Source organism: Trichomycterus rosablanca, chromosome 24, assembly GCF_030014385.1.
Source record: "Trichomycterus rosablanca isolate fTriRos1 chromosome 24, fTriRos1.hap1, whole genome shotgun sequence".
Taxonomy (NCBI): Eukaryota; Metazoa; Chordata; class Actinopteri; order Siluriformes; family Trichomycteridae; genus Trichomycterus; species Trichomycterus rosablanca.
Genome location: NC_086011.1, coordinates 1,843,188 through 1,860,075, shown reverse-complemented (window position 1 = coordinate 1,860,075; position 16,888 = coordinate 1,843,188). Strand labels below are relative to the sequence as shown.

The 16,888-nt window shown below is 40.2% G+C and overlaps 2 protein-coding genes across 2 annotated transcripts; one reads left to right on the top strand and one right to left on the bottom strand.

The window, feature by feature from the left end:
• Window positions 1-425: 425 nt before the first annotated feature.
• On the bottom strand, window positions 426-2,198 carry si:dkey-42i9.4 (uncharacterized protein LOC492503 homolog). Its single transcript, XM_062986674.1, has 3 exons — window positions 2,056-2,198; window positions 1,749-1,885; window positions 426-918 (listed from the first exon to the last, which is right to left on the bottom strand). Exons 2-3 carry the CDS (start codon window positions 1,864-1,866, stop codon window positions 575-577), a joined length of 462 nt encoding a protein of 153 aa, XP_062842744.1. The 5' UTR covers window positions 1,867-1,885; window positions 2,056-2,198; the 3' UTR covers window positions 426-574.
• Window positions 2,199-4,565: 2,367 nt separating this feature from the next.
• Window positions 4,566-14,187, top strand: atrip (ATR interacting protein). Its single transcript, XM_062986636.1, has 14 exons — window positions 4,566-4,682; window positions 5,783-6,117; window positions 6,645-6,715; window positions 6,897-7,067; window positions 7,480-7,595; window positions 7,686-7,780; window positions 8,879-8,947; window positions 9,039-9,165; window positions 9,416-10,060; window positions 10,321-10,463; window positions 11,357-11,448; window positions 11,958-12,047; window positions 12,606-12,864; window positions 13,872-14,187. Exons 2-14 carry the CDS (start codon window positions 5,787-5,789, stop codon window positions 13,943-13,945), a joined length of 2,283 nt encoding a protein of 760 aa, XP_062842706.1. The 5' UTR covers window positions 4,566-4,682; window positions 5,783-5,786; the 3' UTR covers window positions 13,946-14,187.
• Window positions 14,188-16,888: the final 2,701 nt, after the last annotated feature.

The window sequence follows — 16,888 nt, the reverse complement described above, 5'->3', positions numbered from 1 at the left end:
GTGGAGGACAGTGCACCTGCCCCCCCTCGTAGTTACGCACTGCCACCCCACAATATATTGTAAACTTCATAGCAAATACTTTCCAGCTTAGTCAGACTGGACACTCTTTAGATCACTCTATAAATATTCGATAAGGTTTAAGTCACTCCAGGACAGGGGGCGGCCCGGTGGCTAAGTGGGTAGCAGTGTCACCTCACAACAAGAAGGTCCTGGATTCGATCCCCAGGTGGGCGGTCCGGGTCCTTTCTGTGTGGAGTTTGCATGTTCTCCCTGTGTCCACATGGGTTTCCTCCAAACCCATGCAACCAAAGTGTAAAACATGACGTTAAATCCTAATAAACAAACAAACACTCCAGGACAGACTTGCCCCAAAGCAAAAAATGTTTCAAGTCAACACACAAGTAAAACAAATACAACACACCTCATGGAAAAAAAGCATCTTTATTTTAAATGTATAAAACATTTACACAACTCATTTGTGGTAAAATCCATCAAAATAGATCTTCATTTCATCATAAAAGTCAAATGTAAACTAGCTACCCAGAGACAAGCATTTCAAGAGCTTGAAAAGAAATTAAGTCGAAACGGTCATCATGTTGAAGGACTTGGACAGGCCCGTGCGTCCGAAACGCAGTTTCTCTTTGCAGTTATCTGCCTGGCTCAGGTGAGTCTGTGGAGGTGGTGTGGACTCGTACAGTACACATATAGAGCCGTCTTCTCCTATACGATAGGACACTTCGTACGGGTCGACCCACATGGTGAGCTCGCTGGGTAGGAGAGAGAAAAGCCGCTCTCTGCTCAGGCCAATCGTACAGGCGGCTTTACCGATCAGCGGATCCATTCTGTGATTGATCCGGATACAACGATAGCCCGAACCCCGGCACGGCGCATCCGGAAACCAGTGGTGCTCATAATGCTCTGAAATCAGAAAACAATGTTTGTCAATTAATTATATCCATCATTTTTTTTTAATGCTCCACTGTCTATTTTCATTCATTCAGTGGACACTTTTCACTGAATGCAGTGAAAACAGTCAGTGTTGATTGAGTAAGTTGGCCAGGTAATGTTATATTTCATTTCTGGCATTTGGGAGACGCTTTTATCCAAAGTGACTCACAGTCTAAGCAACTGAGGGTTAAGGGCCTTGCTCAAGGGCCCAACAGTGGCAACCTTGCAGTGGTGGGGTTTGAACCAGCGACCTTCTGCTTACTAGGCTACAACTGTCCTGTCGCATATAAGATATAATATCTTATATAAGATTAAAGTCTTACCACTACAAGGGTGATAAATATTTTTTAAACTCACTATACTGTTTTTTTTTTCATTTGTAATAAATTGTTAAAATGTTTTGGCATCTAAAACAGTAATCCCCGAAATTCCAAGCAAGCTTTTGGGTTTCTTCTTGAACTTCTATAAGAGACTACTGCTCGGTGTACTATTTAATGGGTGCAGCTTGTATGTGCACAGAAAATACACATACTATCTATCATAAATACTGGCCAACTTTCTACACTACTATATAGTTCATTAAAGTTGCTGTATGTATTATTATTTATTTAAGTATTTATGATTGTAGATTTTCAGAAAACTAACCATGTACTTATAAAAGGAACAAAGGTTGCTTTTGATTGAATGTTACTCAAAACAATCCAATCCCAAGACATACAATCACAGGTAAACTTAAACTATTTATTATGTATTCCGTGCATTATTTGTATTTGGTCTAAATATGAGATAAACATTCTCACCTCCTAAAGCTTCTTCCAATGAATGGCTGAAATGTTGGAGCTGTTGTTCAGATAAAAGCCCAGTCCCTCTCAGTAATGTGCTGATAAAGTTCACAGCTGTTGAAACCTCAGCTTTCATGGTGAAATATTTTCATGAGCTGAAGAAAATAAATGTGCAAACCTTAATATGACAAACAATATAAACGTTATTGGTCTTTAATAATGTCAACAATGTTAGCTCTGGGTTCTCCTGGCTGAATGAGTAGGAGGTTTGGTTCTTTCCTTTGTTCAAAACACACAGATAAAAAGACCCTTAAGTACAACTTACCAACTCAGATCAGGTGGAAATAAACTCACGCCGACTTTCTGCCTCGGTTCTGTTCGCTATTTTATCATCACATCAAAATAAAACTCAATTTCATCGATTTTCTCTCGACCAAACAAACTTCACTTCCACAGCACTGAACAAGAGAATCAACAGGGACTTTGTTCCAAATGCGGCCGTAACTTCATATAAATGCGCCCTACGCGTGGCTTGATAAAGCGAGCATAGGCTCCCTACGCAGTGCTCCTAGTGGTAAATTGAAATACGGCCTTCGTCATTGTAGACGTTGCGGAATGTCAGGTAGTAAACATTCTCCAGCGTCACAGGAACAGCTTAGCCAATCACGTTTCACGCCTGAGTCTACGTCATACACCAGGGCGAGTGTGTGTGTTTGTGTTTACACACCAAACTTTTTTTTTTTTATTATTATAATGAAATAAAACACTTACATTTAGCGGACTCCTTTACCCTTACAGTACTGTGACAGTATACAGTCTGAGCAATTAAGGGTCAAGAGCATCACCCTGGCAGTGGTGGGGCTTAAACTAGCAACCTTCTGATTACTAGTCCAGTGCCTTAAACACTAGGCTATAACTGCCCCACACCACATAAACATTACTTATTTATATTTATCCTACAATTAATATTTTTATTCAAATTGGTTGTGGTTGTGAATACTAATAACCCTAATTCTTTCATTTTTATAAAAGGATTGTAGAGATGTGGTGAAAAGAGTGATTAGGAGTTTTTGTGTTTACAGGAGTAATTATCTGGACTCATCTGTTTAAGGTTAAGAGTTTAGAAGTGAATCAATTCAAACTAGAATAACGTTTATGGTTGTTTAAAATACATGGCATAATGGACTCCATAAAGTACCAGGAGATTTTTACATCTAGTGAAACACAGAAAATCATATTTTATTGTTTTGCCAGTGAGAAATTAAAACAAGAGTTTGGACACAGATATTTTAAACAGTTTAACTGTTTGTGTGTAAAATAAAGTCACTAAGTTCAGTCAGTAATTTCACACTTACCAAACATAAATAAAACTGGTATTAACTGATCAATGTTATCATTATAATATAAACTTATTTAGATAAATAGTCATTAAAATAATTTCATGTTTTAAGCAAATGTGAACAACAACCAATTATGAAAAATCAGTACCAGGTGTACAAGGAATTTCTTTTGGTGCTGGTGTCAACATATAAACATCTAATTAAATAATAGAAAGTTGTACTATATATAAACATAGAATAAAAATATATAACAGCAACAACAACAGTATAGCAAGTGGATTTTTTTCCTGTTAACCTACTATAACAGATCTGGACAATAACAAGCTTTAATGCAAATCTAACCTCTTTTTTCACTATGTCTTATTCATTCAGTAATTGAGTAAATGGGTGAATATGTGATATCATGCATTAGACTGGTGCCCTGTCCAGGGTGTGTTCCTTCTTTGGGTTAGTATAGGCATCCGTCAGTCTCGGGAGACTATGGAGTTGTGCACTGTTCAGTTTTTGCAACATCGGTTGTGGCTTGTCAGGCCTGACAGACAGGAATGACAGTCTCTTCCACCACTGGACTTATAACCGGTTAACTGCTTCTTCCCATGTTGTGTCTACTCTGTAAAGCGTAGCTGAAGTATCCTCTCCAGTGCACAAAGCCTGGGTATTAAGATATGAGAGACAAACTGTTACCCATGCAGTAGGTCCCCTTCTTTGGGTTCAGTATTTACATTCACATCATTTAGTAGATGCTTTAATCCAAAGTAACCAGCAAATGTGACCTTGCTCACGGGCACAACAATGGCAACCCAATATTTACATTCACATTGTTTAGTAGATGCTTTTATCCAAACTTAAGGTTAAAGGACATTTCTATTAGAGGCACAACAGTGACAATTTAGCAATGGGGCAACAGTGGCAATGGGGTTTGAACCAATATTCTTCTGATTATTTAACATCTGAGCTACCACTGCTCAGTTAATGAAGATAAGTGTTGAGAACGAGAAGTTTTACTAATTACTCAATAAAAAAAAGCACCGTAATTAGAACAAAGCAGTGACCTCAAATCAGTATTTAAGAACGCGTTTGAAAATTATCCATCTGACTCGCCGTAGAACGAGCTTGTACTTCAGCGTCCTGACCTTGGTTGCGTCCCAAATAGCACCATATACACTACATAGTGCACTAGTGCAGCACGAACAGGAGTAAAAATTAAACAAACTATATAGGACACCAGCATGCGGATTGGGACACACCCGCACGCGGGACCCTGTAAAGCTTCTTCAATGGTTGAGTGCTCACTGCTCGCGTTAAGTGGTTTATAAGCGAATTAATATTTAATAGTATTGTTTCAGGCATGTTGGGAGAATTTCTGCTGGACAATAATAGTTCACATTTAAAAGAGGGGAACGGAAGTGGAAGTTTATTCAGAAATGTAAGGGCAGAGTAAGGTTAGCTGCAGAAGTTAGCAGTTAGCTTAGTGTCAGTATGTGTTTGTTATACACACTTAACGTTGTAACATAGTGTTGGTGTTACTTTTCTTTATATGTTTATTTTCTTTGCACTTTGTTCTTTATATGTTTCTTTTATACCAGAGCTGCTTACTCACTGCTTAAACCTGGTGAGTTGTCTTCATTGTGTTTTCTTTACACTACAGGTAGTTATAATGGATAAATAAATAGGTTAAACAGGTAGATATGATAGACAGACAAATATGCAGACAGACAGAGAGACAGAACAGATATACCAGGTAGACTAGATATATTACATTAGATATGGGTACTGTATTGATCCCAGACAGAACCTGTCTTCTGGAAGAGTTGTGGTTCAGTCACAGTTGATGGTTTAATATCTAGGAGGAAAGAAAATCTGATTTGTTGCAACAGTGGCATCCCATTACATTCTTTTACAAATGTGGGTAAAGACAGACTGCATGGTTAGATACTTGATTTTATACACTTGTGGCAATGTGGCAAAAGGAAACACCTGAATTCGATGATTAGGGGGTGTGTCCCAATACTTTTGTCCATATAGTGTATATTAGATCAGATAGGAGTACTTTATTGATCCCAGAGAGAACCTGTCTTCTAGGAGAGTTGTTGTGGTTCCTAAAAGCTTCCACTTCTCAATAATGCCAGTCACAGTTGATGGTTTAATATCAACAGTGGCATCCCAGTACATTCTTTTACAAATGTGGGTAAAGACAGACTGCATGGTTAGATACTTATCTATGATTTTATACACCTGTGGCAAAAGGAAACACCTGAATTCAATGATTAGGGGGTGTGTCCCAATACTTTTGTCCATATAGTGTATATTAGATTAAATAGAAGTACTTGATTGATCCCTATGAGAAATTGTCACAGCATCATACAGTCTACATTGAAACATTAACATATAAGTACTGAAATTAGGTGTCTGTAATCATAAAATGAAGATGCCATTCTGTAAATAAGAATAACATGATAAATATTATGGTTTCAATATTATGAGTATATAATGTGCTCTGGATTTAATGCACCTAGTTTTTGTTTAGTTGTTTGTTTTAGCTTCTACAAAAATGCTGATTTATTAGTAATATGACAATATGGTTTTATGGATTTATAATTCAGCGTGTTAGTATTTTCTTGAGTGTTCAGAGCTTAAATAAACTACCCTCATCCAACTCTTCTTACTTAGTGTAAATAAACCTTCTTATTCTTATTTCTTAACGTCCTTTAGTAAAATGGCCTATCCTCCAAGCAAACGCCTTCGAGGGTTTCACAATGAGAACCCGGTGGATCTGGACTCTTTCGGTGACGACGAAGACTTCACTCAGGATGATCTGGAAGAGATCGACATCATCGCATCACAGGCCATTATAAGAGATGCTCAACCCACCCACAGCAAGAGAACGTTCGATTCCATTTCTGCACATCCAGCAGAGCAAAACAAAGCGCCTGTGAGGGAGGGCAGGAAAACCTTTGCACTTGGAAACAGCCATCCAAACAGCAGCAGCAGCAGCAACAGCAGCAGCAGCAGCAACAGCACGAGCCTTAAAAGACACGAAGCATGTGGTTAGTGGTTAGTTTTCCTGTGATAAAGTTAATACTGATGTTAAATCATTCTCGTTAACAGGCACGCCCCTTATCTCCCTTCCATAAAGCTAGGGAAAGACTTAATGTGACGCAGAATTATTAAAAATCCAGATTTTTTAAAATTAAAAACACAAGGGGAGATGTAAAATATGTATAAATAAATATGTTCAGATATTTAATTCACATCGTGATATGACACATTGTAAAACAACATACGGAGCAGGCATTGTTTAAATACACATACATGACTGGCTACGTTTAAAGCTGACCCACCGCTGCTGGGATCCAGGGTTTGAATCCCTAGCTATTCTATCGGCAGCTCGGGTGTCTACATACAGCCGTGATAGGCTATGTCTGCGGGAGGGTGTGGTTGTTGGGGCCCTGCGATGGATCGAGGTCCTGTCTGGGGTGTGTTACTGCACTGCACACAATGATTTCAAGGAAACTGGACCCAATGACAGTTGTGCTCTGACAGCTGTATTCAGCTTTTCTTTCTTACTTTTAAGGAAACGGCCCAGACCGAGATGAGCTTTACTACAGCAGACTGGAGGCACAGCAAGCGGAGTTAAAGAAAAAGGTATAACGCTGCCGTACAAGTAGGTGTAGCTCATAAAATAATCAATGCCAGATTTGTGCACCCAATAAAGTGCTCGGTGAGCAGATAATGCTAAATTAAATACTATATTTAGAGAAAACTGAATTTTCGATGCTGATGTCGACGTTGACTCCTGTGTTCATCAAACCTCTCTGGTATTCAGCTGAAGGAGGTAGAGGAGCAGATCCTGATGAAGAACGGCGAGATTCGTGTCTTGCGAGACTCCCTCAGACAGGCCAATCAGGAGAAGGACCAGGAGCGACAGGCTCACCTCGACCTGGAGAGAACGAAAGCTCACGTCCAGAGTGAAAAGGAAAAAGAACTCGCAAAGAAGGTTCTTGCTATAATCTAATCTAATAATAATCTCTTTGCCATTACATTATATATAGAGATGTTACTAGAGCTCTTTACAGCGTTCCAACATGAATATTAATGTACTCTGATAATAAGGTGTTAAGCACAGATAATGCATGTACACTGCCAGTACATCATCTGCATTTTTAACAGGTAGAATGAAACTGTGCTGTCCTTATTGTGCTGCATGCAATTAAGAGACAATAAGCCGTCTGTGTTTCTGCTGGTTTAGTCTTTGAGATTGAAGTATTTTCTTGTTCTGATGCTAAACTACTGCAGCACAATTCTGGGTCAGATACAAATCAGTCCGTTAGAAGGTTCTCTGCGCTGCTTTTGCGAATGAATGACCGTTTCACATCGGTAAAGGTTCAAGTCTGCCGCGTTCGATTCAGGTGGAGTCCCTGCAGTCCGAGTTGCACTTTAAAGAAGCCGAGATGAACGAGATGAAGAGCAAACTCCAGAGCTCTGAGCGCGGAGCCAGGCTGGTCGGCACCCCCGTGAGGAACAGGTGAATTCAGCATCGTGTGAATCCCCCAGATCTGATCTGCAAAAACGTTTAGTACCGAATGAGAAACGTTTGTTTTGTTTTGAAATGCAGTACAAACTCTCCGGCCGGTCGGGTGTTTGTGACCAAGGAGGCGTTCGCTGCAGAGCTGCCGGTGAGACCTTCCTCAGCCAAAGGGAAGACCGAGGGTGAGTGATTTTGTTCCTGTAAAAAGGATGTTTATATTTTATATTCTTTAGACTTTTAGGCTGGTTTGTTTATGTCTCGTTCCCAAGTTGTTATAGATCCTCTTCCAAAAGCTCCTAACATAATCCTCGGCAGATGTTCTTTGATAATTCATTGATATTTTCATCTTTTATATTCATAATTATGTATATATTGGTTATAATCTATATTACTGCTTGTACTATATATATGCATTCATAGCTATATATATATATATATAGATTATCATAATGTGTATGGATATTTCATATATTTGTATATATTGTTAATAAGCCATAGTGTCTGAAGCACAATTTCACATCTTTTGCATCTGTCTATCTGTCTGTCTGTTTGTCTATGTGTCTGTCTGTCTGCCTGCCTATCTGTCTGTCTGTCTGTCTATCTATCTATACAGTATGTCTATCTGTCTGTCTGTCTATATGTCTGTCTATCTATCTATCTATCTATCTATCTATCTATCTATCTATCTATCTATACAGTATGTCTATCTGTCTGTATGTCTATCTGTCTGTCTATCTATCTATCTATCTATCTATCTATCTATCTATCTATCTAGTATGTCTATCTGTCTGTATGTCTGTCTGTCTGTCTGTCTATCTATACAGTATGTCTATCTGTCTGTCTGTCTATCTGTCTGTCTATCTGTCTGTCTATCTATCTATCTATCTATCTATCTATCTATCTATCTATCTATACAGTATGTCTATCTGTCTGTATGTCTATCTGTCTGTCTGTCTATATGTCTATCTATCTATCTATCTATCTATCTATCTATCTATCTATCTATCTATCTATCTATCTATCTATCTATACAGTATGTCTATCTGTCTGTATGTCTATCTGTCTGTCTGTCTATCTGTCTGTCTATCTGTCTGTCTATCTATCTATCTATCTATCTATCTATCTATCTATCTATCTATCTATCTATCTATCTATCTATCTGTCTATCTATCTGTCTATCTATGTTAGTGTTTGGTAGATGTACTGTTGTGAGGGAGGTAGTTAGAGGGGTTAACAGGGTTCCTTTTCTGTATAACACACACTTTTAACATTTCTAACAGGTGGAAAACGACCCCAGCCTGAAAGTGGCAGCTCAGATCCCGCCGGTGATTCAGATCGCCATCCTAAAGGTAAACTTTTCCTCTTTGAAGTGCAGCATCATGCAGAGGGGTTGTCGTTACCGCTCTGAGACTGATATGATGCGCTGGTTTGATATCGCAGGTCCCGTGCTGTTAAATCTGCTGCTGCAGCAGCGCCTGGAGCCGAGCTCTCTGGGTCTCTGTCACTTGCTGTGCGTCAGTCCGGATGCTCTGCCTGCCGTGTTTACACGCTCAGGATACTCTAGTTCGTAAGTAGCACTCGCACGAGTCTGATACAGCTGGTTCTGAATGATTAAAAACAGTATTAATAAATTATGAATAGGAATATGCATCGTATTTAATGAACTCGTTATTAATTACCTTTAGTTATAGTATTTTAACCCTTAAATTGTTTGCTTAACCATTTGGTTGAGCTTACTTTGATTCTAAATACCTGGGTAAAAATAAGCTGTATTTAAATACTGTTTGGGTCGTATGGTTTTCACCTTCTTTCTGCAGCACATCTTCAGTCGGTTCCAGCACTTCCTCCACAGACTTCAGGCCACTGCACCAACCTCCATCAAACTTCTATCAGCATCAGAGCCTCGCCATGTCCGCGCTGGCCATGCTGGCTCACTCTGCGCCCACCCGGCTCTCCCAAAGATCCTGCCACGCCGCCGTCCACTTCCTCCCTTTACTCCAGTACCACATCGACCTGTACTGCCAGACCCTGGAAGCCGTCAGCGCGTCAGGGACGAGTCCTCTCCGAACCAGTGCGCTGTCGGGATCCTCCGATCGCAGCGGCGCCTCCACGGTCTCCGAGTCGCTGAGCGCTCATGAAGAACTGGCGTTAGCGGCTATGAGAGCTCTGTATCACGTCGTGAACGAGAGCAGTGAAGCCGTCAGCTCCATGTTGAACGGCCAGGAAGAGAAGGATTCGGACAGGACGGGAAATGCCTACTGTGGACAAAAGCAGGGACAGACTGCAGGTGAAAAGATGACCGCAGAGGAGCTGACGTCCCAGAATCCTCTGCTCAAGAGACTGGCACAGTTGGCGGACCTGAAGTTTGTGAGTAATGCCAGTCGGAGGGAATCTGTAGTGAATTCCAGTCTCAGGACGCTGTGCGCACTCGCCGAGAGAGCTACGGAGAGACAGCTTTTGAGGTAAGTGGTGAAATTCAACCCCTCTGCCAAATTGCTCTCAAGTTAGATGTTTCCAATTCCCCCATCGACATCTTCATTGCACATCTCTCTGTAGAGTTCTGGTCCAGTTTCTGAACCTAATTTCGAACCGTTCGGTTCATTTTCACTGGAAATAAATAGGTTCCGAAACAGGAACCAAAACTAGTGTTTTGAATACGATCATCTATCAAAGAAAACTGTGTGTGTGTGTGTTCTCTCCTGTCCTGTGGGTTGATGTACAGATTACAGACGGTGTTAACGACTCACGCCGTAGCGCAGAACCTGTCTCTGGAGTCGGCGTGCAGTACCGTGTTTCACTGTGTGAGATTTCTGGCTTTTATGGTCGATTGCGAGGACGTCGCATCCAAGCTGTGCTCCCATAAATGTGAGTCTGATTCTATATAGAGATTATTGTAGCATTCCCTTCATTCCATAAAATGAAAATTGAAAATAATTGTAGATTATTATTGAGCTTCATATAATCTAAAACAATCCAAAGAATTGGTGGGGGGGGGGGGGGGGGGGGGTTAATCTACTCTCTAAAAGTTATACCTGCAACATAACAAAAAATTGGGACAGGAGCATCTCAGCTGCTGTGTTGCATGACCTTTCTAGTCAACAAAACAATATACGTTTGGGAACTAAAAGCACAAATTGCTCCGATTTTAAAAGCAGACTTTTTCCCAGCCCTGTTTGATTTGATTAATTGATTGATTTGATTGACTGATTGATCCCCAAAGGGAAATTGCAGTGTAACGGCAGCAGTTCACATGCATCACAAACACATCAGTATCGTGGAAAATGTACTATATCACAGAGAGAAAAATAATAATAATTAAATAAACACATTTTAACAGGCACATAAACTTGTACGCAAACGTACCCTTGTGGAGGCTTTATTTTACATCTTGTAAACCACAGTGGGACCAGAAAGATGCATCGTTTGTGTGGTCTGGGTCGTGGACAAAATGTGGGTTGCATGAAAAGAAACCCTGCTATATCATATTTATTATTATGTAACCATATAGTGCATTAGCATCCTGAATCTTCTGATAATATTATGTACTGTAGGTGGTTAAATAACTAAAATCCTTAGAATCACAAAGTTAGAAACGCTCCTTATAATCTGTTGTTTATTCGCATACACTTATCAGCAAGCCTTGACCTATTCTTGCTTAGTGCGTTCTGTTCTGTTCTAATTTGCATGTCCCAAGTTTTCTGGAAGTGAGGTTTGTTTACCAAAGCTCTACTAATGAAACCATCTCACTTTCTTTTCAGACGTGTGTCCATTTGTTCAGCTTTTTCAGTACGTAACGGCGAGAGCAGATAAAAGCGTGAGGGACGAGACGTGGTCTCGCCTAGAAATTGAGGTAAATCGATGTCTTAGAAAACTTTGAAAAGCATTTGTGAGATCAGGCAGCAGTGTTGGATGAAAAGGCCTGACTCGCTATCGACATTCCAATTCACCCCAGATGCGTTTCGTGGGATTGTTGGCAAACCTCTGGAGTTCTTTCTCACCAAACACGTCAAACTGACTCTAAGAACTTTGCTTTGTGCTGGAACATTAAGGGGCCTTTGCCAAAATGTGTTGCCGTAATGTCGGAAGTACCCTGACTCATTTTTTTATATAAGCCATTTATTTTACACATGTCAGTGACAGTTATGGCCAAAACACCTAAATTCAGTAATTAGCAGGGGAGTCCACATACTTTGGCCCTATGGTGCATGCATCCATCCATCTAAAAGTTATTTATTGATTGAATAGAGCTTTAAATACCTTTACGAAGTGATTTCCTGGCTGATTCTAAACTGATACAGAAATACAGATGCATTTTTAATCCTGAATTCGCTGAATTAAATCTGATTTATTTGTTAACAGACGGTCCGACTGTTGACCAAGTTGTTCACACAGACGACGTCCACGTGGGTCTCTCTCAACCACGAGTCCTCCTGCCAGTGCAGCAGTCAGGTACTGAGATAAAAAATACCGTATAGATGATATTTCTTATATATATTTGTAATCATGATCATATTACAAGATTGGAGGTGTTGAATTTACTACGTTTATTACCATGCAGTCCGAGCACAGGTTTTGTTTTTACAAGGTTTAAAATAAAGTGAGGGTGGGACGGTCGACACGGGTTGCTCCTAAATGTGACCTGTGCTGTCTGGATGAGGTACGACTTTGTGAGAATCTAATGCACGTGTGATAGTCTGTGGCGCTTCTCAGCCAGCGTGGGGGTGGAATAGGGGATTTGGACTTAATAGATGCAAAAAAAGGGATTTTTATTTCTAGATTTTTGAATTGTGATACCAATTTGCTGATGTTTCCTAACAGAGTATCAGTAACCTTGTGTACTGCGGTATCAGTATTTCTCTGACTGATATTGAAACTGCTCTATCTGCCCGTCTGTCTTGCACCGAAACTGGTTCAAAGGCGGCACCAGGCACCCCACAAACCCACAGTAGCAGAAACTGAAACCGAAGCTCACGTCTCGTGTATGTTTGTGCATTATTGTTGGCTCAGGTGGTGAAGACGGTGGTGATGGTCTTACACAGGCAGTGGTTGAGTATAAAAGGTCAGGAGAAGCACGTGAGCCGCGATCAGGCGTGGACGGGTCCAGGCGTCCGGTCTCTGAGAGAGACGCTCATGTTCCTGCACTGGCTCCTCATGAACGACTCCTCGTTCTCCGTGCACTGTCTGGACGTGCTGCACATGTACCATCAGATCATTCCGGCCATCAGAGACACGCTGCGCAAGATCCCCGACCTCTCCGAGAGCGAAGGTGCGACCGTGTGGCACGTATTAAAGTGCAGCAGCACCTAGAAGCTAATCATTAAATCACGTGAATAATTTAGTTCATCAGGCATGTTTGTTCTGTTTTATGGCTTGTTAATGAAGCGATTCACTCCTGAATCACTCACAGATGATTCCTCACTATGATTCTTTTTTGAGGCACTAGGTTGTAGTGGGGTGGGGGTCCTGTACGGTCAGATACTCAGTATGTGGTCCACCCCTTCCTTCTAATTATTCACTTTGTGTGTTTTAGCCACACCCATTAGTGTATGCTTTTAACTTTGTGACAACAGTTTGGGGAAGGCCACTCACTTTTTGTTCCAGTAGGAGGTCTATTAGAGTGTAGTTTGATGAGCCGTATAAACTGGAATGAACTGTAACACCAGGGGACATTGTAGTCTAGTGGTTTAGGTACTGGACTAGTAATCAGAAGGTCACTGGTTCAAGCCCCACCACTTCCAGGTTGCCACTGTTGGACCCTAGTCCAGTACCTTAACCACTGAGCTATCACTGCCCATGTACTGTAAGTCGCTTTGGATAAAAGCTTCTGCTAAATGCCTAAAATGTTAAATGGCACAAATTCCCACAGATATACTACAAAATCACATTAGAAATGAGAAGAGTAGCTGTTATGACTGTTTTAATACTGTTTAATTTTGGAATGGTGGCTCAGTGGTTAAGCTACTGGACTAGTAACCAGAAGGTTGCAGGTTCAAGCCTCATCATCGGCAAGTTGGGCCCCTGGGCAAGGCCCTTAACCCTCAATTGCTCAAACTGTGTTCAGTCATGATTGTAAGTCGCTTTTGGATAAAAGCGTCTGCTAAATGCTGCAGATGAAATGGAATGGGATGTCCAACGAGCTCATGCTCAGGTGTCCAGATACAAAATACTTTTGGCCATAGTGTATTTCTACACACACAAAGCTACACAGTGCACATTTCTGTATTTATTTTACATAAACAATGTGAGATGTTATATTTATCTTTGTTGTTACAGAACTGGCTATAGAGGAGATGTGTCGGCCGGAGGCGGAGGATGTGGAGGACATGGATATCGATGCAGCCTCTTGATGAACATGTAAACAAGAGCATCAGAATGTTTATTTGTGTTGGTTATGTATGTGTGTGTGTGTGTGTGTGTGTGTGTGTGTGTGTGTGTGTGTGTGTGTGTGTGTGTGTGTGTGTGTGTGTGTGTGTGTATGTGCACATTTCTGCTGGATTTGTCTCATTAACTCTTCAAAATCAATTCGTCAATGTGTTGTTTTAATGGCTGCTCATTAAATTCCTTCATTAAAGTACAAAATTGAATCACACACGTGTACACACACACCTTTGCTTTCTTTTTTCTCTGGAGTCCTCTTCCTTTATCTCCCAAAAGTTATTTGTTATAGTTATATAGTAAACAATATTTCTATTTGATGTTTGGTTGTTTGTTTGTTTATTAGGATGTTAACGTCATGTTTTATACTTATATAATTCATGACAGGAACGGTACTTACTCACCACACAAGGTTCATCAGTTCACAAGTTTAATATCAAACACAATCATGGACAATTTAGTGTCTCCAGTTTACCTCACTTGCACGTCTTTGGACTGTGGGAGGAAACCGGAGCTCCCGGAGGAAACCCGCACAGACACGGGGAGAACTCCACACAGAAAGGACCCGGACCACCCCACCTGGGAATCGAACCCAGGACCATCTTGCTGTGAGACGACAGTGCTGTCCCTATTCCTATTTGATTTTGAATTGAATTGTAAACATGAGGCAAAACTTTTACTACATTTGATGCTTTAAATTATATTATTACTGTAAGATGCATTAAAAGTGTGTTCAGCTCCCTCTAGTGGAAGATTTTCCGTCTGCTAAACACGAGGTTGCCACTCCTTGGGATTTTACCAAGATCCTGGGATTCTGGGGGATTTTGCCAAGTAATCGTGGGATTTTTTTATTTTTTATTTAAGCAATTAAAATCTGCAATTTTATGGTCTACAGTCATAAATAAGGAATAACAAAGTGTACTACTACTAAACAATAATCTTTGGTTGTCGCTGACCATTTCTACACCTACTGTATTCTTCACAATTTTTTCGTTTTCACTTGGGGTGTCTGTGGGTTTACTCCGGGTGCTCCGGTTTCCTCCCATAATACAAAGACGTGAAAGTGAGGTGAACTCGAGATACCAAATCCATTAAACTTGAACTGATGAATCTTGTGTCATGAGTAACTACCGTTCCTGTCATGAATGTAACCAAAGTGGAAAACATGACGTTAAAATCCTAATAAATAAACAAACAATAATAATGCAAGTTTAAAGTAACTGTTAGAACGAAATAAATCTACCAGGTTTTGTGGATCTATTTATTTACTCATTTATCGCACTCAAAGGTTTGAGAACTAATGTCTCTAACGTGGCCCTTGCTTGAGAAAATCTATCCACTCTTCCACCTTAGACATTTCACCACGTTTTGGACCATGACCGCAGAGATTTGCTCTCGGTAAGCATTATTTTACCGAGGTGGTGTACCGAACCCAAGCCTGGTGTGTAGTTGTGTATCAACCTGCTCAAAAAGATCTGCAGGAATTTTTATTTTGCATTTGCAAACATGGAGACATTTGGAATAAAAACACTGTACATTAAAAGCAAAACAAAGTCAATCAGCTCTAAAGTGAAAACCCAAAACAGGCACACAAAAAAAACACTTAAAATGACTGATTATAGAATATTATAGAAACGATTTATTTTTATTTACAGTCGGGCTGCTCATCTTCATAACAATCCCGCAGATAATAAAGAATCATCAGGCCACAGCATTTCACCTTCAGTTTCTCCCTCACAAATATGCCAAAGTAAAGAAAATAAACATGAAAAATAAACATCCTGGTGCACTTGGGTGGTGCAGCAGTATTTTTTTTATTATAATAGCCCAGCTATCGGCCTTCCAGGCGTCTACACAGACAGGACTGCTCAGGGTATTTCTGCCTCGTGCCCTGTGCTTTCTGAGGCGAAAATGAAATGAGGCATGTTCTGCATCATTCACTAATTATTTGAAACAAATTTACATAAAGAAGAGAAACGAAACACACAAAACTATTTAATTCTACTTACTGTATTAAAGGGTGGGCGATATGTCAGTATCACGATACTTTGTACATGATATTTTGGTTTGCTGGTAAAATAGGTGGCACCTAAAATCCAAATTGTGGCTTTAATGCGGAAAAAGGTTAATACATTAGTACAAAATGACCAACTACAGTGCTCAGCTTTTAGTTATTCTAAGAAACATTATTATTCTAACATTATATATATATATAAATAATTCTGTATTATTTCCCCTCTTTTTTACCCAACCCCCTGATCAAGGAGGGCTGACGTTACTGCCCCCAAGCAATGCCATCGATCAGCCTCTACCGGTCAGCCAAGGCTGATAGCAGAGCTAAGATTTGAACTCGAGACCTACAACATATATCCCGATGTCGTTTAGGGTTCCTGTATCAGTGTTTCAGATTATTCAGCCCTAACAGCTTCTGGCTACACGGCATGATCATAAAAATAAGTGGTTTACTTATTAAAATATATTTTATACAATCAAACTTTGGTTTGATGCATTTCTGCGACCTCACGGTACAAACAAACAAACAGTCGGAAAGTCCCGAGTCATGGAACGAATCACCTGATATACCTGTCATTAGCTGCAGCCTTTCCAGTCGAACCACTTCTTACATAAACAGGAGACAAATATAAGAAGGACTTGTATTAATTATATAGTCATACAATAATCATAAAATGATATTCATGCTACATTTACAAGAACCTTTTGGCACATCTAGAAGTTAGTTCTATTTTCAGGTCATCAGTGTGCAGTTGCTAGTCATGCAGATTAAGACACGATCACAACAAGAGCACACATCTGGAGGAATGTGTGTAGGAGGGAGCAGAATAAACTCGTTTCTTAATGTTCTTTGATGTTCAATAATCAAAAGCAGGTCAGATTCTGATTTGTGCACAGAAAAC

Bases quoted from the DNA above. Each gene is read 5' to 3' on its own strand.
- si:dkey-42i9.4 (XM_062986674.1), bottom strand. From the start codon at position 1,866: ATGAAAGCTGAGGTTTCAACAGCTGTGAACTTTATCAGCACATTACTG. The intron at 919-1,748 runs GTGAGAATGTTT...TTCTGATTTCAG, and splicing joins ATTGGAAGAAGCTTTAGGAG to AGCATTATGAGCACCACTGG.
- atrip (XM_062986636.1), top strand. From the start codon at position 5,787: ATGGCCTATCCTCCAAGCAAACGCCTTCGAGGGTTTCACAATGAGAAC. The intron at 6,716-6,896 runs GTATAACGCTGC...TCTGGTATTCAG, and splicing joins AAGCGGAGTTAAAGAAAAAG to CTGAAGGAGGTAGAGGAGCA. The intron at 7,596-7,685 runs GTGAATTCAGCA...TTTGAAATGCAG, and splicing joins GGCACCCCCGTGAGGAACAG to TACAAACTCTCCGGCCGGTC.